Source organism: Budorcas taxicolor, chromosome 7 (genome assembly GCF_023091745.1).
Source record: "Budorcas taxicolor isolate Tak-1 chromosome 7, Takin1.1, whole genome shotgun sequence".
Classification (NCBI taxonomy): domain Eukaryota; kingdom Metazoa; phylum Chordata; class Mammalia; order Artiodactyla; family Bovidae; genus Budorcas; species Budorcas taxicolor.
In genome coordinates this window covers 6,215,393-6,236,177 of record NC_068916.1, presented here as the reverse complement: position 1 = coordinate 6,236,177, position 20,785 = coordinate 6,215,393, and the positions used below count along the sequence as shown (strand labels likewise).

The 20,785-nt window shown below is 57.1% G+C and overlaps 1 protein-coding gene across 1 annotated transcript; it reads right to left on the bottom strand.

The window, feature by feature from the left end:
• Positions 1-143: 143 nt before the first annotated feature.
• CERS1 (ceramide synthase 1) lies at positions 144-19,964 on the bottom strand. Its single transcript, XM_052643322.1, has 7 exons — positions 19,719-19,964; positions 17,339-17,498; positions 12,206-12,386; positions 9,951-10,112; positions 9,019-9,166; positions 8,701-8,810; positions 144-269 (listed from the first exon to the last, which is right to left on the bottom strand). The coding sequence occupies exons 1-7, from the start codon at positions 19,962-19,964 to the stop codon at positions 227-229; spliced, it is 1,050 nt and encodes a 349-aa protein (XP_052499282.1). The 3' UTR covers positions 144-226.
• Between the last annotated feature and the right edge of the window lie 821 nt (positions 19,965-20,785).

Genomic DNA, 20,785 nt, shown 5'->3' with positions numbered 1-20,785 from the left:
GGGGGGTGTGGCCGCGATCCTGAAGCCGAATAGGGACCAACTGCGGGGGCGGGGGCTCCGGGGGGCGGGGCAGGGGTCCAGGGAGTGGCCAAGAAGGAGTGGGTGGGAGAGGGAGCGGAGCCTGGTAGGGTTAGGGTCCCTGGGGCGGGTTGGGGAGCCGCGTGGCTGGTCTCCGAGGGGGAGGTTGGGTGGGACTGGGTCCTGGGCGGCGAGGCCGGGGTGGCGTTCAGAAGCGTTTGTCCTTAACCAAGCCATTCCTCAGCGGCTTCCTGCGAGCCAGAAACGGCCCAGGTTAGCCTGGGGACACCACGCCCTTGCGGAGCGCCCCTCACCCCTGTCCTGCCCTCCTGGCCTTTCACATCTCTTTTCCCAGCTCCGCCTCCATCCTTCCTCCCAGCCTATAAAGCCAAAAGACCCTGCCATCTGCCTGCTGGGCAAGTGGTCCCTGCCCCTCCCCACAATTAAACCCTTCTCTCCCCTCCCCACCTCCTGAGCCACCGGTGGCTGCTGGAGGGCAAGTTACCTACCATCTCTGCCTGAACCAGGACCTGGACCTCTGCCTCCATAGGAGGCAGAATTGACCAGAGCCCCCTGTGACCCCACTGGAGCAGGGCAGGCTCCTTCCCACCTCCAGGAGCCTTACCAAGAAAGGCTTCCCAGGCCACGATTCTCCACCCACTGCCCGCTGTCTACATCTGCCACAGCCCTATTTTGCTTCCATGTCCTTAAAACAAGTTATGTAGTGTTTTAAAAAAGAATCCGTACTATAAGTGCCCAGCTTGAGATCCCAGAGAAAGACCCCTAACTTCTAAACAATGTGCACGGTCTGCTTCTTTCGAACTGTCTAGAAAGATGTGTGCTCCCTTCAATTTTCCAAATGGTGCGGCTGAGATGGCACCCATGTGCTCTGGCGCTCTCCTTAATTCCATCTTCCCTGCCTGTGTTAGTGGCAGATCTCTGGGCTTTCCACTGGGAGTGGACCTGCGCTCTGAGGGGTCTACCCAGCCCCACCTTACTGGACCCAACAGGTCTGCCCTGCTCCTCCCTGCTCCTGCCAGCCCTTGCTCAGAGTTACGCCCTGTTTAACTGCCAGTCTGCTGATGCCAAGATGGACCTCGCTGCAGCCTAATGGTCATGGCCATTGGCCATTCCTGTTCCCACGTATGAGAACCCTTCATGCCTTTGCACGTGATCGATCCATCAGTCTCTGCTGAAGTGAGTTCTACAGTCCTGCTTACACACAAATGTATTTTTTTTGAGCCAGTAATACATTCTTGGGCTTCCCTGGTGGCTCAGCGGTAAAGATCCTGCCTGCCAATGCAGGAGACGTGCGTTTGATCTCTGGGTCGGGAAGATCCCCTGGGGAAGACAATGGCAAGCCACTTTATTCTTGCCTGGAGGATCCCATGGACAGACGAGCCTGGTGGGTTACAGTCCAGGGGATAGCAAAAGAGTCGAACACGGCTTAGCAACTAAACAACAAATATATTCTCATGATCTAGACATCAGAAAGCACAGCAAACTCAGTTTGACTGGATGACTCCGAGCAATCCACCAGTTTTCCTGAGGCTCCTCACAGACGTATGGGGATTACTGCCCCCTGCAGCTCTCTGGCCCACAGACCCTTTCCTATGAGGACGCAGGCGTCTCAGTCACTGTGATTCGCTCTCCCCTTGGGCTGGAGCCCTGGAGGTCCCTTCCTGGGAGCACGCCTCTCCCCCTCCGCCCGCTTCTCCGTGGGCTGCTGCTTCTCTCACTGCCACCACAGCAGTTCTTTATCTGGGAGATCAGAGATAAGCCCCCTGTGGACCGCCCATCTGTCCCATAGCTTCTGGCTTTGCCTGTCGGTCCCTCCGACAGAGCATAGGTGGGGTTCCTGGCTTCTCGAGTCTTCTCATAGTTCCGCTGTTGGACGACACAGTCTCTCGTTTCTGCTCCTGTTCGATTGCACAGCTTTCATTTCTGCACCGACATCGATCTTTTGGAAGTTTGTGCTGGGGGCTTATGTGAGATAAAGATAGTTACCAAGGAAGCGTCCCACTGACACTTCTTCCCTCCCGGGGTTCCTTCTTTGTTCAAGTTTGATGGGCTCAGCTCTGTTCCTGCTGTTTTTAATTCCTATACTTTTATAGAAGGTTTAATACCTCCAAGGATCTGTATTCCCTGCCCTGGACCTTTTTATCAGAGCTTTCCTGCGGTGATTGTGATTCAGGTTTGTTTTTCTGCACAAGCTTCCAAGTGTCCCCTCCCTCCTCAAAACCAGTGTTAGTATTTGTGGGGGGAGGGGAGTACCCGATTCTGGCAGGATGGCCTCTCTGCAGTATCAGATTTACACTTTTGTAGTCTCAGTGCAACACTGCAGGGCAAGAAAAAAGTCAGAGTGAGGGTGGAAGCTGGAGGGAGATGTGGGCAGGCAGGGACCCAGGGGCTTTCTGGATATTTTCTTGCGGGTAAGGAGAAGGGAGAGAAGGGGGTCTCTCGAGGATTTTGCAAGGTTTTCACCTCGAGTTGCCATCAGCTGCAATGGGCAAATGTACAGGAGAGGTAGTTTGGGAGTGGGGCTGGGGGTTGATTTTGGATATTTGAGAAGGTGCTGAGAACGGCGCTCAGAGCAGCACTGGGAGCTGGGAGAGGCACTGGGAAGTCGGGTTGGATTCAGTGACCCGGGGGGGGGCGGGAAGCCAGGCACATGAGCAGGAAGGCGGCAGAAAGTGAAGTGGGGAGCAGAAGCAGACTGGTGGTTGCAAAAGGAGGGATCGGGCTGGGTACGGGGTTTCTTTTAGGGGGCTGACAAAAATGTCCTAAAACCACAGTGAGGGTTGCACAACCCTGTGGATGGACCAAAAACATTGAATTCTACATGGTAAATGGGCAAACTGCATGGTGTGTGAATTCTATCTTGATAAAACTGTTTTTAAAAGGGGGAGGGGTTAAGTGACCACCAGGTTTGTTTAGCATCAGTGGAGCAGACAGGACTGGTCTCAGGGGTTGATGGGGGAAAGATCCCAGAGGGAGCTAGGTTCGGGAAGGGAGGGGAGGGGGCCGCTGTGCTGTAAAGGGGGATGGGGTGGGGAAGATGCTGGCTAGACTGGCAGGGAAGGGCAGAGAGAGAGGCGGCTTCTCTCCTTTATCAGAATGTCCCTGAGCAGGCAAGGGGGAGACATCGGTGGCCCAAACGGGGGCTTCAGAAGGAGACGGACCAGCTACCAAACAGCCAGCCAGGCAAGAGGGTAGACGTCCTCCTCCTGGGGACACGGGGGCCAGTCATCAGGTGAGGGGACAATGGTGAAGACAGCTGGTGGCTGAGGAGAAGGGAGAGTCCCAGGAGCGTAGGCACCACCCCGGCATCACTAGGACCCTTGGCCCACGTGGCTGCTGTGGCCAGACACGTGGGTCTCAGCTCTTCGGATACAGCAGGGCCTGCTGAGAGCGCGGCGAAGGCCAATGTCTGGGGAGGTGGGGCTGGCAAGTCAGCAGCGCCAGAGTGTGGCGAGGGGCCTGGATGAACGGCAGCCCCACCAGCCTGAGAGGATGACGGGGGCTTCAGGCCGAGATTGTGCCCAGGGCATGGGGGTCACTGCAGGGGTCTGAAGCTGGAGGCCCAGGAGGGGTCCCGTGGAGGTGGATCAGAAGAGAACCAGCAGGAACAGGGGAGGCATCGGTGCCGCCCTGCCACAGGCTTTGCTCTTCCACTCCGGGGTCCTTCGAAGTGATTCTCAGTCGCCGTTTCTTACTGTTTTCAGACCTAACTGAATCTTCTCATCATACATGGTCTGCGTGATCCTGGTTCTGAGCAACTGAGGTTGCTCCTGTGGCCTGTTTTTTTTTTTTTTTTTTCAATTTTGATCAGTGTTCTGTGCTTTAAAAGAGCATCTGTCCCTGAGCTTCCCTGATGGCTCAGTGGTAAAGAATCCACCTGCCAGTGCAGGAAGACATGGATTCGATCCCTGAACTGGGAAAATACCACATGCCTCAGGGCAACTGAGCTCACGCACCACAACTGCTGAGCCTGTACCCTAGAGCCTGGGAACCACAGCTACCGAGCCTGGGCGCCCTAGAGCCCGCGCTCTGAGACAAGAGAAGCCACCGCGACGAGGCGCCCAAGCACCACGACCAGAGATCAGCCCCCGCTCGCCGTGACTTGAGAAAGCCCAGGCAGCAGCAAAGACCCAGCACGGACAAAAATACATCATAAAAATTAAGTTTAAAAACACAGAAAAGAACGTCTGTTCCTGCTTCTGAGCCGCCCGCCGAGGAGCGCGGACTTAACCTCCCTGGGTCCCCTCTCGCCATGGTTTAGGGCTGCATTGTGCAGGTTCCTCCAGATCAAAGGTTACACCTGAGTGTCTCTTCCTGTCCTCTACTTGCAACTTGCATTTATCCTGGAGTTGAAGTCTTTTAACCAGGTCAGAAGTGGGTTTATTTAAAAGCCCAGTCTCGTAAATGTCATGATGATTCCATGAAGATTTATATGGATGCCTATTATTTGAGCTTCTGAGCTCTATTTTGCATTACTTACTCTGCTTCTTCTAACTTTCCTTTTCTGTATTTGTTATGCCTGTTTCTTGTTCCATTCTCCCCTCTACACCCTAATAGTGTTACTGTAAGTACTCACTATAGCTGGTTTCCCTGGTGGTCGGACAGTAAAGAGCCTGCCTGCAATGTAGGACACCCAGGTTTGATCCCTGGGTTGGGAAGACCCCCTGGAGAAGGAAATGGCAACCCACTCCAGTACTCTTGCCTGGAGAATGCCACGGACCGAAGCGCCTGATGGGTTACAGTCCATGGGGTTGCAGAGAGCTGGACACGACTGAGAGACTAACATAGAGAACCCAGAGATGATCCCCTGGGGCTTCCCAGGTGGCGCCAGTGGTGAAGAGCCCACCTGCCCATGCAGAAGCCACAAGAGACGCAGGTTTGATTCCTGGGGCGGGAAGACCCCCCGGAGGAGGGCATGGCCTTTATTTTTATTTTGTTTGTTTTTTTTAAGCTTGACCCAAACATGGCCTCTTTGTGATTCTTTTTTGATTTTCAGCTGTGCAGCATGTGGGCTCTTGGTTCCCAACCAGGGATCAAACCTGCACACCCTGCAGTGGAAACGCAGAGCCCTACGCGCTGGAGCGCCAGATAAGTCCCAGCTCCAACTTTTTTTAAATCTCCGCGATTAGGCATTGACAAGAATTTTACCCAGATAGGTGTCAGTTTCTCTGCTGATGTATCTCTCGGGTCTAGCTTTCTTGTTTTCTATAATATTCTTGTAGAGAAGATCTGCAAGCGCTGAGCATTCTTAATTTTTGTTCCTGTGGATATTCTTTTTCCTTTTTCTCTCTTGATGGGGATGCTAGGGACAATTCAAGCCAGGATCTCATTCAAGCCAACACATATCTTTTCTCTTGAGGAACTGTTTTTCCAGTTGTATACAAGAGTCCTGGTTTCCTGTTACTTTCTTTCAGCGTTTGGGGTGATATCTGACTCCACAGTCTTCCAGCTTCCCTTGTTGCTGTTAGTCCGTCACTGTTTTGTAGGCCATCTCTTCTTTTCTGCGGCTGTTTTACATTTCCCAGGCTCCTCTGTCTATGGGATTCTCAGGCAAGAACACTGGGGTGGGTAACCATTCCCTTCTCCAGGATATCTTCCCAACCCAGGGATTGAACCCAGGTCTCCCACACTGCCGGCAGATTCTTTGCCATCTGAGCAACCAGGGAAGCCCCACGTCTGGGGCAAGGACGCTTTTCTATTCATGCTGCTGACGATTTGTGGCTTGTCACTTTCTGGAAGAAGTCTCAGCGTTGTCTTCTCACTGTTCTCTCTCCCTGTCCGTCTCTCCTTAGAACTCGGCCAGGTAATTCTCGCCATTCGAGTTGTCATATTTTCCATGCGTTTAGCTGCATTCTGGATGACTTCTCCACAGCTTTCAATTTACCGATTCTCTTTTAAGCTGTATCTAACTGTGGGAGACAACTTCTACAGTAGGTTGAACAGGGGTCCCTAAAAAGATACGTTCCCATCCTAATCTCTGGAACTGTGAATGTGACTATTTGGAAAAAGAGTCTTTATAAATGTAACTAAGGGAGGGAAATTGCAAAGAGATGACAGTGGTCTAAGTCCAATGGCAAATGTGCTTATGAGAGGAGAGCTGGAGACCAGAGGCCATGTGGAGACAGGAAGTGGAGACTCGAGTGACGTCGCCACAAGCCCAAAGGAGCGCCCAGAAGCTGGGGGAGGCGAGCAAGGACCCTGCCCTAGACCTTCAGACAGAGTCTGTGGCTCCTGTTCCACAAGCCCAAAGGAGCGCCCAGAAGCTGGGGGAGGCGAGCAAGGACCCTGCCCTAGACCTTCAGACAGAGTCTGTGGCTCCTGTTCCACAAGCCCAAAGGAGCGCCCAGAAGCTGGGGGAGGCGAGCAAGGACCCTGCCTAGACCTTCAAACAGAGTCTGTGGCTCCTGTTCCACAAGCCCAAAGGAGCGCCCAGAAACAGGAGGAGGCGAGCAAGGACCCTGCCTAGACCTTCAGACAGAGTCTGCGGCTCCTGCTGACACCTTCACGTCAGACGTCTGGTCTCCAGAACTGTGAGAGATTAACCTTCTGTTGCTCTAAGCCCCCTGGTTTGCGGCACTTTGTTACAGCAGGCCCAGGAAAGTAACAGAACATCCGATGCTGTTTTGACTGGTCTCTCGTGTCTTTCACATTTTTCATAAACTTTCAACTTTGGAATAATTTTTAGATTTGCAGAGATAGTATCAAGAGTTCCAGGGCAGGCCTTGTCCAAGCTTCCCCAAATGCTGACATTTTATATCTGCACAGTACATCTGTCACAGCTGAGAAACCAACGCTGGGGACACTGCTGTGAGCTGAACAGTAGACTCGGTTTGAATTTCACCAGCTCTTCTATAGCCGTCTCTTCGGGCCCAGGACTCCACAGCTGCATTCAGTCAGTCTGAGCTAGGACAGCCCCTCCGTCTCTTGTCTTCCAAGACCCGACAGTTTTGAGGTGTCCTGAGCTCTTCTGTGGCACATCCCACATTCTCACTGCTTTTTATCTCATCTTGTTTTAAACTCAACTGTTCTAGTTATCCTTAAGGGTTAGGTTCAGGCAGCGTTCCCTCGTCCCCTGTCATCTCTGTATGGAGTTTGCTCTTTGCCATCCCAGCGGGAATGCTGCCCTTTGCAGCTGGAGCGCCAGCCTCCCAACCCACATTCTGGCTGGACATTCTTGGGGGAGACAGAGCAGGGAATGGGGTGTGGGTAGGGGACCTGACTTTCTCTTTGCTTTGGGCTTTCCAGAGTTCACTATCTCACAGCAGAAAGAGCTTTCAGAGTTTCAGACTGGGCCGAGCGAGTGCTTCCCTGACCTCGTCCCTGAAGTTATCTTTAGTCCCTGCTTCTTCCAGAAGCCTCTGAGGGTTGGTCAGACTCCTTGGTGAGGCCTCACCGATCTCTATGTGCAATTCCCAACTCAAATCGCTGGGCACGGACAATCCAACACCCTTAGAACTAGATTCCCAGCTCCCACCCCCATGGCTGCACACGGCCCTGCCCTGAGTCCCGTCTTGGTAAACGGCAGCTCAGCCAGAGGTCTTGGATCGTCCTTGATTCTCTTATTTCTGTCTCACCTACATCCCGAGCAAGCCTGGTTAGTTCTCCAACACAGCTGGGATCTGACCACTGGGGTGGCCTCACCTGCTGCCCAGCCCTCTAGTGTCCGCCATCTCCGCTCCCTGGCCTGACTCCTCTCTCGACCCCGGGCGCTGGCTTTCTGGCCTCTCTGACCAGCCCGCAGCTCTCTGCTCCCCTTCTCAGGCCTGTTTTCCTCTTCCTCCTCTTCCTCGCTGCCCCTGCTGACCCACGTGTCACTGCACTCTGAGCCCACTGCTTCCTGGGAACCATCTTCCCCAGCCTGGTCCCTCACGACCTCCCTGGACTGTTGTCAGTCCAGGGGCCAAACCAGAGGGTCTGCTGGGAAGCACCCCGGGGGCCTCCGGCAGCCTCCGCCTGCCCCGCCTCAGTGCTGCTGAACCATTCCTCGCACTGCCTGTGGGGCGCTGCATGCCTTGGACCTGGCTGGTCACCCCAGCAGGCCCCATTCACCCCTGGGGCCCCTCTAGCCCAGGGGCTTTGGGTGCCGTCTGGCTCACCTCCCAGGGCTGGAAGTCCCCAGACCCACCTCCAGAAAGCTTCCAGAGGTCCCTTTTGCTCTCCGTCCCTATGACTCCTCGGGGCCCAAACCCCGAGCCCGATCTCCTGCTTGGCTGACCAGTGGTTGCCTCAGGGACCCTGAAGCCAGGGAGTATCAGCGTGAACAGAGTGCAGGCTCTGGCGCCCACAGCACCCCTTGCCCCCACCTCCACTGCCACCTGCTTAGAGGCTGTCAGTCCTGGCTAACCGCCGCCCCTCACCACCGGGCTTAGCCCTTACAGCTCTCACCACTGAGACCTTGATCTCACCCCTCACCATTCTGCCCCGACCAGGCACCTCTCTGCCCCCACCTTCCTCACTGTCTGTTCCGACAGCGTCTAACTCTGTAGCTACGTCGCCCATGCCTTTATTGCAGTCTCTCTTTTGAGTGGAGGCTCTGGGTGGAGGGCAGCGTGCACCTGGGCTTCATCCGCCGCCGCGTCTCCAGAACCCGCCCTCAGCGCGCTCCGCCAGACAGAGGTAGCTAAAAGAATGAACCAGGGCCGCCGGCCCCTCCAAACTCACTCAGCTTTGCGGGGCTTGGGGCTCGGGGCCTCCGCCGTGTCATATTCCCGCACATCCTTCAGCTCCCGCACCTGGCCCGTCAGCACTTTGGCGGCAAAAGCCACGATGTACTGTGGGAGGGGAAGGCAGAGGTGAAAAGGGAGCCCTGCGCCTCCTGACCGCCGTCTGCTCCAGCCACAGGCCCTCTGCCCCTTGCCCCTCTCACTGGGCCTGTGTGAGAAGGGCCTGCCCCTGGAGGGCTCCTCAGGGACGGGGGACCGGAACAGGGCCGGCGTCTGAGGAGGGCCGGGTGGCGAGGCGTTGTGCACGTGCACTCACCAGGAACCAGTAGAGGTTCATGAGGGTGAGCAGCAGCAGGAGCACGTTGAAGAAGAAGTAGAAGGGGATGTCAGGCACCGACCGCAGGCTGCAGTAGCTCGTGGCGTACAGGACCTTGAGCGGGAACCAGTAGAGGCGGAACCAGAACCTGCAGGAGGGAGGGGCGGCTCGGCGAGGCTGTGGGGGAGAAGCGGAGGATGGCCCCACCCCGTGCCTGGCCTGTCCCGGCTGGAATCATCCATCTGTCCCTATCTCCTTACCCCACCCTTGTCCATTCCTGCCCATCTGTCTCCTTTCCCGCCCTGTCCTTTCCAGCCCACTTGCTTCTTCCCGACTCGCACCGCCTACTGCCCTGCCAGGCCCCACCCACCTCACCAACCCCACCCGCTTCCCTGCCGGGCCCACCCCATCTCTGGGACCCGCTTTCTCCTTGCTCGGCCACGCCCACTCGCCTAAACCCCACCCCCTTCCCTGCCGGGCCCACCCCGTCTCTGGGACCCGCGTTCTCCTTGCTCGGCCACGCCCACCCAGCTAAACCCCACCCCCTTCCCTGCCGGGCCCACCCCGTCTCTGGGACCCGTGTTCTCCTTGCTCGGCCACGCCCACCCGGCTAAACCCCACCCCCTTCCCTGCCGGGCCCACCCCGTCTCTGGGACCCGCGTTCTCCTTGCTCGGCCACGCCCACCCAGCTAAACCCCACCCCCTTCCCTGCCGGGCCCACCCCGTCTCTGGGACCCGCGTTCTCCTTGCTCGGCCACGCCCACCCAGCTAAACCCCACCCCCTTCCCTGCCGGGCCCACCCCGTCTCTGGGACCCGCGTTCTCCTTGCTCGGCCACGCCCACCCAGCTAAACCCCACCCCCTTCCCGACCTGGCCTCGCCCGCCTCCACCAAGCGCCCGCCCCTTCCACTGGGCCCGCCTCCTCCCCGCACCAGCTGAGGCAGAAGCTGAGGCAGCCCAGGTCGGCGGCCAGGGCGTGCAGCCTCTGGTGGGCGCCTCCGCGGGACTTGAAGTAGACATTGAGCTTGGTGAACTCCAGCTGCACGTCGCTGATGTCATGCAAGAAGAGCACAAGAATGCCCACCTTGTGGTACCTGGGGGGGAGAGCGGGAGAGCAGAGAGGGCCAGTTACACAGGACCCCTACCCACACCCAGGCTCCCAAGCACAGGCCCCCTTGGCCGCCCCCAGGCTTCCTGTGGGCGGGTTCAGAGCCATCCTCCCTGGCCCGGCTGCCCTGCCCATCCCTTCACGGGGCTAGGTCAGCAGTAACACCCAGACGGAGTGCACCCTGTGGTAGCCCCACCCAGGACCTCACCCTATCCCTCGTGACTCAGGAATCTCTCTGGAAGTACTTTCTTTGATCCTTCCTCACCCCCTCACGGGTAACCTCACCCGTGACCCCTGACCCCTCTGTAACCCCTGACCCTCACATGTCCAGACCCCTCAAACTTTAAACACGACTGCCTCACTGATGTTCCCAGGTTTATACATTAAACCTAAACATGGCCACAATCTGCAGGCTTGCCTGAGACAGGCTGGGTCCCCACCGTGATCTGCAGAAGCCTGGAGCCCCGCTCCCAACCCCTCACAGCCGTGTGGCCCAGCGGCCTGAGTCCAGCCTGGATGTGGCCGTGTGCCTCGGTCACGTCTCCGTCCCCACTCTGTCCTCCTGACAGCTCAGGCTCCCGACAGTCACAGGCTGTGCTCACCACCTAACATCCCTGGTGTTCCTGGAGGCTTCCTTCACCGCCCTTCAGTCTCTGCTCACCTGTCACCCCTAACCTCCCCACCCAACCTCCCCACCTTGCCAGTCCTCATCTTTCCACTCGAATTTTCCAGTTATCACCTTCAGATAAATGCAGGGCTTTTTTGGGGGGGTGAGGGGATGTTATCTGACTCTACCCTCTAGAGCAGCGCTGTCTGATAGAATTTTCAGGAATGATAGGAATGTTCTAAACCTGAGACCCAGAGTCACCAGCTACAGAGTCACCAGCCACATACTGGCGCTGAAGTACAGAATGTGTGATTTTATTTAAGTTTAATTAACATTAACAAGGCCACCTGTGGCCAGCAGCTACTGTGCTGGAGGGCACAGCTAGTCCAATAGGAATAGAATATGAGCTGTATATGTCGTAATTTTTTTAATTTTATTGAAGTACAGTTGATTTACAATATTGTGTTAATTTATGCTGTACAGCAAAGTGGTTCAGTTTTATATATATATGTATTTATATATATATAAAGGCTTCTCTGGTAGCTCAGCTGGTAAAGAATTCACCTGCAATGCAGGAGACCTGGGTTCGATCCTTGGATTGGGAAGATCCCCTGGAAAAGGGAATGGCAACCCACTCCAGTATTCTTGCCTGGAGAATCCCATGGACAGAGGAGCCTGGCGGGCTACAGTCCATAGGGTTGCAAAGAGTCGGACACCACTGAGTGACTAAGTACATTCTTACATATATATATGTGTGTGTGTGTATATATATATATTCTTTTTCATATTTTTCTATTAGGATTTATCACAGGATACTGAATATAGTTTCCTGTGCTATACAGTAGGACTTTGTTGTTTAACCCTTCTATATGTAATTATTTACATCTGCTAATCCCAATTTCGTTTTAAATTTTCTATCAGCCATGTTTAGAAAAAAATAAAGTGGAAGAGGTAAAATGAATTCTGATAGTATATTCTAAATAATTCAGTATATCTGCAATATTGTCATTCAACATGTAAATGAGTAACAAAGGGACTGCAGGCATTTCCACTCTCCGTTGCTTGGAATCAGTGGCTTCTACATATACAGCAGCTCGTGGCTTGGGCAGGCTCTGCCTGAAGCACCGCGACCACATGCGGTGGCCACAGTGGGCTCTGGAACATCAGGGTCTCTCTGTCGGGCTCATGGTCCCTCCCCCAGCAGCACCTGCCACATGGCAGGTGTTCAGTAAACACTTGCTTTGTGACCCGGCCAAGGGTGCCATCTAGGAGGGGTCAGAGTGGCACAGATGGGGTGGGGGCAGGAGGGCCTCTCTGCACCTGTCTCACCCCATTACTCTAGAGTCTCTCTCCAGAAACCTCCCCCACGGACACTCCCATGCCTGACCCAAGGATCAGCCTCTGTCCTGTGCCAGCCTCCTGCCACTGCTCACGCCAGCTCTCTCCACCCTGCTGTCTCCCTCTGGACTCACCGGAAGGCGTAAGAGGAGACAATGAGGACCAAGGTGACCACGTGGTGGACAAGCATGACCACTGAGTCCTTGCGCCAAGCATCCAGGTACAGCGTGGCGTAGATGGAATGGCCGTAGAAGCTTCCCTGTAGTAGGTAGGCCACTGCAATGTCCCGTGGCACTGCCATGCCCGTCTTCCAGTCTGGGGAGGGCCGCACCGTGCCGTCAGGGACTCACAGGGCCTCTGGGACCCCCAAGCGACCCCACTCACCCCCTCAAGCCAGGCGGGCGCCCCACATCTCTGCAGATGTGCAGGCCACTGGTCTTCTGTTACCCACTCTCCACCCGTCATTGTTTAAGAACAGGCATTACCGTTTAGACCAATTCTAGACCTCCAGAAAGAGGTGCTGCTGCCCTCAAACTGACTCCTACAAGTCCATCCTAAAGGAAATCAACCCTGAATATTCATTGGAAGGACTGATGCTGAAGCTGAAGCTCCAATACTTTGGCCACTTGATGTGAAGAGCTGACTCACTGGAAAAGACCCTAATGCTGGGAAAGACTGAAGGCAGGAGGGGAAGAGGGTGGCAGAGGATGACATGATTGGATGGCATCACCGACTCAATGGACATGAACTTGGGCAAACTCTGGGAGATGGTGAGGGACAAGGAGGCCTTGTGTGCTGCAGTCCATGGGGTTGCAGAGAGTTGAACACGTCTGACCGACTGAACAACAGCCCTGGAATCGGTCCTGCGAGAATTTCCAACTCTGCCCCAGGCCCCCTTCCTGTTGTCTCTTACTCACCAGGCTTGCTCGAGACCCTCTCAGCAAATCCAGACTGATGGAGGTGCCACCTGCCTCGCTGTGCCAGCCAATGCCCATGAGTGTGGGTGCTCCCACACAGCAGGCCCAGCTCCACCTCCCCTCCTCCTGTAGTACCCCCGCCCCACCCCCGACACATGCGCCCACCCACACCCCGGTCTTGAGCCTTCCCAGGGACGCCGACCGCCAGCTACTTCTACCACCTCCGTTCTCCCCTCCTCAGCCCACCACCAGTCTCTGCCTGATCTGACCGAGAACTCCGGGCTGCGCCCTGCTGTCTGCAGCTCCTCCTCTCTTCACCGCATCCTGAAATGGCCTCCGCGGGCTCCATCCCAGGCCCCCTGTTCCCACCCCCTGCCTCCATGACCTGGAGCTAGACTCTCAGGTCCCCCTGGAGCCCTATCCCCTGGCTGCCTCCTCTGCTGCCTCCTCCAGTGACAAGCCTTCATCTGTGCCCCAGCCCCTCCTGCAACAGAGACCCACTTGGGCCCCTCTCAGAGGGTCCCTCCTCGGTCCCCATGCCCCGACCCCACCCCTGGACCAGGCACTACCATCTCCTCCCAGCGCTGCCCCAGCTTCCTGGCCTCCAGAGCCTGTTCCTGACTGCCTGATGGTCCGTTCTCCCCACAGCCACCTCGATGGCTGGGAATACACAGACCCCATGACCTGGCAAGCCCACTCGGCCTACGGCCAAGGGTAATGAAGACAGGGGCCCTTTACATCCATGTTCATGGAAGGAAAGGGGAGGAGCCCCAGTGCCTCTCAGCAGGTGAATGGATGCACAAAACGGGATAAATTCACACCGTGGAATATTGTGCAGCCGCAGAAAGGAAAGAAACATTAACACACTACAATGTGGATAAACCTCAAAAACATTATGCTGAGTAAAAGAAGCCAGACACAAAATAGTCACAGATAATCACAAACCAATGATTCCATGTAGAAGAAATGACCAGAACAGGCAAATCCATAGGGACTGAAAGCAGATTAGTGCTTACCTGGGGCTGGGAGAGGGAGGATAGGGAGCTGCTGACGGGGATGGGTCTCCTTTGGGGCAAGATGGAATGTTCTGGAACTAGACAGGCATGGTGCTTGGACAATACTGACTGTGCTAACTGCCACTGAATTGCTTGCTCACTTTAAAATGGTGAATTTTGAAAAACTGTGCTAAAAATATATATATAACATAAAATGTACCATCTAGGCCACTTTTAAATTCAGCAGCACTGGGTATATTCACAGTGTTGTGCAACCAATCCCCAAACTCTTTCCACGTTGTAAAACTGAAACTCTGCTCCCACCAGACACCCCCACTGCTCCCCCTCCCCCAAGCCCTGGCCTCCACCACCCTACTTTCTGTCTCTGTGGATCTGACAATCCTGTGCTGTGCTTGGTCACTCAGTTGTGTCCGATGCTTCGTGACCCCGTGGACAAAGGAGCCTGGTGGGCTTCTCTGTCTACGGGATTCTCCAGCCAAGAATACTGGAGTGGGTTGCCATGCCCTTCTCCAGGGGATCTTTCCAACCCAGGGATCAAACCCAGGTCTCCCGCATTCAGGTGGATTCTTTACCAGCTGAGCCACCAGGGAAGCCCATGACTACTGCAGTGGGTGGCCCGTCCCTTCTCCAGGGGAATCTTCCCAACCCAGGGATTGAACCGGGGTCTTCTGCATTGCAGGCAGATTCCTGCAACCGAGCTGTCAGGGAAGCCCGAAGTGTTGCCTCATACAAGCAGAGTCACACAATATCTGTCTTTCTGTGACTGGTTAAAATCACTAATCCTGGGAATTCCCTGGGAGTCCGGTGGTTAGGACTCTACACTTTCATTGCTGGTGGCATGGGCTTAATCCCTGGCCAGGGAACTAAGATCCTGCAAGCCACATGGTGCAGTCAAATAAATTAATAAATAAAATTAAATAGTTAATTCTGTGTTATGTTTAACTAATTTAAAAAACGCAAAACACCCGACAGATCACTCGCCCCCAACTTTAACATGTCCAGGGCTCCCGAGACTCGGCAGCCAAGCTCACAGACTTGGGAGGGTCTCTCACCACGTTGTGTGTGCAGCCGTGTAGCAGCGCTGCAGTCAGCAGACAGAGCCCCCCACCCCGCACCTGCCAGGTGCCTCTGTCCCTCTTGAGAAGGAAGGGACATAGAGAAACCTCTGTGGAAACTGGACACCCACTTTTCCACCTATTGCATTGGCAAGACTGGTACAGTAGAGACCAAGCATCTCCTCTCCAGCCTTGGGCCCCGGATCTGGGGTAGAGGGAAATGAGGAGCAGATAATTCCCCATCCGAGCTGTGTCTGTACCTCCTAGCACATTTGGAGGGGGGCAGGTAGGGCTGGGTTCTGTCCTTGGACCTCCGACCTGGTCTCTACACACACTCCCTTGCTGCTCTGGACTCGCCACATCCCCCTCGCCTCATCCCCCTCCTCGACCTCCAGGATCAGCTCCTGGTCTCCCCAAACCTGCCCCGCCTCCACCACTAGGCCCCAGCATCAGCTCCACCCTCCTCCACTCTCATGCCCACCTCTGGTTTGGCAGTGAATCCTATCAATTCTGCTTTCAAAAATTTTCTTAATGATATGATCTCTCTCTTTTAGTTTTGGTCATGCTGGGTGACACGCAGGATCTTAGTTTGATCCCAACCAGGGATCAAACCTCTGCCCTGTGCAGTGGAAGCAGAGTCCTAACCCCTGGGCCACCAGGGGGAATCCCCTTAAAACAGTTCTTAACCACTTCTCTCCCTCCTTCAGCCCTGTTCTGGTTACAGACACCAGCTCCTGCCTTCAGCCCCTCAAGTCATCCTGTCAATGTCCCCCCCTTCTGCTCTCTGCCCTCTGGTTAAGGCCCCCAGTGCCCCTGCCCCAGATGACTGGCCTCCTTGCTGTTTCTGATCAGCCGTAGTGTGTCTGTCTGACAGTAGCCTTTACATCTCCTATCTGCCCCAGGCTCCTCCCAGTCCCCACACAGAAGTCACCTTTGGTGGGACCATTCTCATCCCTGTGGCCTCCCTGGTGGCTCAGATGGTAAAGAATCTGCCTGCAATGCAGGAGACCTGGGTTCAGTCCCTGGATCAGCAAGATTCCCTGGGGAAGGGAATGGCTACCCATTCCAGTATTCTTGCCTGGAGAATTTCACGGACAGAAGAGCCTGGTGGGTTATAGTCCATGGGGTCACAAAGAGTTAGACACTAGCTAACACTTTCCCCATCCCTAAAGAAAATGCCCTTCTCCCCACCTCCCAGACACCCCTATCCCCTCTCTTCTCCTCACTCAAGATTTCTCATCTGTACTTTTCACCATTAACAGACTTCCTATTTCATGGTCTGTTACCCCAAAACACAGGGGTAGGGCCCTTTCTCTAACCTGCCCACAGTTGTGCCAGCACAGCGCCTGGTACACAGTAGGTGCTCAATAAATATGCACCCAAAGAAGCAGCTAGTGTGGTCTCACAGAATAATTTATAAGGAGGAGCCAGAGGCAAGTCCATGCCCAAAACTTTGAAAGAGTTCAATTACAGTTCATTCTCATAAAAGAAAATCGAATGGCAACTAAACCCCCCCCAGGGATGCATGGCATGGGAAAAGTGGCCCTGCAGACAGCAGAGCCCCAGAAAGACAGACACACAGGGGTTCCATGCTCAGCCCCCTGGTGCCACCCTCTCAGGGTGTTTATATCACGCGGCAGGAAACACGTCCATGTGTGTCCCAGACGGCCTGTGTGGGCAGCACAAGGGGAGCGAAGTCTGACCCCTCACTGCAGACTGTTCTCTATCAGCCTGCCGGTTGGTGACAGACGACACTGCAGTCACCTTCCTGCCCACCCCCCACCCAGAGCTCAGGCCTGCATGAGACTTCCACGTCAAATCCACTCGGTGGATGCAGCCACTTCTCCCCACCTGTATCTCCTCGCCAAGCTGGTCCAAGCCACACTGGTCTTTCGCCTGCCCTCTGGGCCCGGCTCCCCTTCTTACCCAGGATTCATCTCCTGGGAGCCAGAAGAAGTTTCTTATAATCCACAAACCCACCCTATCTAGGATGAAACTCAAGCTCCTGCCCATCCTCCTCTCATCTTTACATATCGAGCTCACGCAAGCCCCAGGGCCTTTGCACGTGCCGGACTGACTGCCAGGGCCCACACAAGGGGTCCCCTCCTCTAGGGTGTCTCCCTGAGTCCTGACACAGTGTCAGGTGCCCCATTTCCTGGCCCACAGGCCCCTCGATCGCCATTGTCTCAGGGCTGATGTCCAGTATGGGATGTCTCCTGAGTGTCCGCGTCCCGAACAGAGCCCTCCCCCAGCCTGCCCACCCCTGGGAGGGGCCCTACCATAGAAGACGGAGGGTGGGTCGTGAAAGAAGGGGTAGTCAGTGCCGAAGAGCAGGTAGGTGCTGTAGCTCCAGGCGCCCAGGTAGAAGAGAAACTTCCAGGCGCTCTCAGGCATCTTGGCGGCATCTCTAGGCTGGAGGCGGCACCGCTTGGCTAGGGGCTATGGGTGAGAAGGTGGGTGGGCCATCAGCACTGGGGGCTCAGGTCCACTCCTCCAGGGAAGGGAAACCAAAGCCCAGGGACTCCCCAGGCCAGGCAGTGTTGGGAGGGCCGGGCCAGGTCCCCACAGCCTCCTGGAACCAGAGCCCACGAGTGCCTGCCAAGGGCTAAACTTAGTGCCCAGCTGTCCAGTCACAGTGGCCTAGGGAGGGGAGTGATGGGGGAGACCTGAGAGGAAACGTGAGGGGAGATTGTGAGCAGAGGAAGGGGACACGTGGGCGTAAAGCCAGGGAGATCATTGGGTCAGTCCCGGGGACTGGGGGTGGGGGGGTCTCAACAGGAGCTGGAGGTATGACAGGGAGGAGGGAGGATTAAAGAGATTTGGAAGGGGTGGTAGGGGTGAACCTGTGAAGAGAGCACCGAGGCAAATTTGGGGGCATTTGTGGGGGACACAGGGGGCTGGAACCCAGTGATCGCCAGGGGGAGAAACTTGAGGGGAAGGGGGTGCCTCAGAGGTGGAATCTGGGGAGACCTTAGAGGAACGGAGGGATGTGGAAGATGGGGTAGGGATGCGGGGCAGGACCTGGGGATGCAGGGCGACAAAGGGAGGATGCAGGAGAGGAAGGAAGACGGTCAGGGAAAGGACATCAAAGATGGGCGGATCTGAAGGGACATCGGGGAAGGCACAAGAGAAGTGGGGCATGCAACGGTGAGACGTGGAGGAATCTGAGGGGCTCAGAGCCCCTGGAGTCCTGGGAGCAGAGCCTCGATCTCCCTGGGGGCGGGGCTCCACAGCTGCCGGCCAAGCCCCGCCCCCTTCGCCCGAGGAGAGGCTGAGGGGCTGGAGCACCAACAGTCGCCATGGAGACATTTGGAGCCAGCTCCAGTAACCCCTGGTAACCAGACAACCGCCAAGAAGATGAGCTTTGGAGGACGAGGCAGCCCCTCCACCCGTTTCTGGGGAAGGGCGAGCCACAAATTTGGAGTGAGTGCCAGACCTCCGGGGATTCCAAAAGTGGGGGCGCTGTGACCTTGCTGTCCCCTACCCAGCTCCCTCAGGAAGTGAGGAGGAAGCCGGCTCCAGCCTGGTAGTCCCAAAGTGACCGTATCCCCTTCCCAGGCTCTGATGTTCCTGGACCTCCCACCTCCCAGCTGGAAACTAGGAAGGTGGGGGAAGCAACAAAGCCAGACTGGGACCAGAGCTGACATACGGAGGGGCTCTCGTCACGCCTGCCGCCCCCTCCCTGGAGCAGGGTGGTGGCTGGGGTCCCTACCCACCATGTGGGTCAGATGGGGGTGGGGACAAGCAGCCAGACAACGTCCCATCCTTGACTTAACAAGGGCCAGCCTCTTCCCCGCCAGCAGAGAAAGGCCCCTTTGTTGGCTCTGGGCACTCTGTCCCTGCACCCCCTGCCAGCTCTGGTCAGACGGGCGAAGTGACCCTAGCTGGTCCTCAGGGGAGTCACAGCCCAGCGATGAGTTCAAACGCCTTCCCACAAGCTCCCAGAGCAGCGACCCCTCCTCAAGGAAGGGAGAGAGTCCAGGCACCAACGTCACCCCCGGTCACTCTCCAGGTGGGGGAGGTGGCCTTCCCAGGCTCGCCGGAAATTCAGTAGTTCTGTCGCGACCCCTTCGGGGTCGTACAGTCCGGCTTTGAGGACCCAGGCCGCGCGACCTCTCCCAAAGACTGAGAACACGGTGTCGCCAGGGAGCCCCGGCTTTTGCAGCCCTTGATCAGAGGGTGGCGCTGATTCCAGAGAGACGAGCTACAGCGACCGGGCAGCTCCGGCCTCTTCCCCGTAGCAGCGGACAAACCAGTCCCGCCGCCGCACCGATTCAGGACAACAATATGGTTCGGAGAGCGCCCCGCACGACTCGGAGAAGCAAGGCGCAGACGGCCCCTGTGCGCCGAACCTTCTCCCCCTGTGTCCTCCGCTCCTCGATCTCCGGCTCCACCGGGTCCGAAAGAGTGCGCAGCAGCCAAGGCCCTCCCACCTCCCGGGGCCTCCTTGTGCCTCACTGACCGGATCGGGTCCCCATCTTGAACACCCTACCGGAGTCGGAGTCCACACGCCCACGCTTCCCCGGCCCGGGCACACCCCCGCATCCACCCCCACTCCCACCTCTCCCTGACCGATACGGCAACGCGGCGGCCCACGATTCCGCGGCCCGAGCTCCTCCAGCCCGGGGCCCCCACGTCCTAACCCCCAGCAGCACTGACCCGAAAGAGGCGCGAGGTGGCCGCCGAGCGCAGCACGGTCCAGCCGAGCGCGCCGAGGGCCAGCAGCAGCAGCTCGGGCGGCGCCAGGTGCGCGTGCTCGGCCAGGCCGCGGCGAGCAAGCCCCCAGCCGCAGTCCGCGCAGCCCCGAGCCGCCGCCAGCGCGCTGCCCCAGCCGCGCTGCACCAGCTGCGCGTAGCTCGGCATGGGCTCGGGCCCCGCCGGCCCCGCCGACCCCGCCGCCGCCATGCCGCCGCTCCCGGCCGCCCCGGCAGTCTGCGCCCGCCCACGGTGGCCGCCGGAGCCGCGCGCCCCGCGTCCCGCGTCACGCGCTGCAGTTGGGCCGGGGGGCGCGCTGGCGGGAGTTCTTGGGACGAAGGGGCGGGACTGGCGCTAGCTCCGCCCCGCAGGGAGGGGGCGCGGCGTTTACGATTTCGGGGCGCGCGGTAGCTGGGTCCCCCGGAGGCACCGGCTGCGTCGACCTCGGGTGTGCAAGTCCCGGCGTTGTCGCGCCGCGTCCTGGAGGCGGGCCAGCGCTCGGGCTCATTTTCCAGTGGAGGAAACCCAGGCGCGGGAGGGCGGGGTAGAGGTGGAGTGGGCATCTGGCCTGCCGCCCGCCAGGCCTGAACCCAAGAAGGACCGCAGCGGGCCCGTGCCCCCATCCCTCGTCCCCCCGCGCATGCCCTTGCTCACCCTCACCACCAGGCACAGCGAGCACCAGCAGGCCGCACCCGGGACCCGCGATTCCCTTTCCCAGGCCCTCCGGCTTGTCTCTGTTGCCCTGTCCCACACTCACGCCTCATCACGTCCTGGCATGAAGGCCACCTGCTGCTCTCCACCCTGAGGACCCAGCGGGCCACTGCAGCAGGTTCACAGACCTTCAGGTAGGCCAAGGGAGTGGGTGCCCCAGGTGTGTGGGGGCCACCTGGGTTGAATCCAAACCACTGCTTCATTGGGACCAACCCTGGTGATCTTCTATTATCCACCCACCAGGCCCTGTGTCCAAAGCCCTCAAAGGTCACCTCTTGAGGACATCGTCTCTCCTGCCACTGACAGCCTTCATTCCAGCC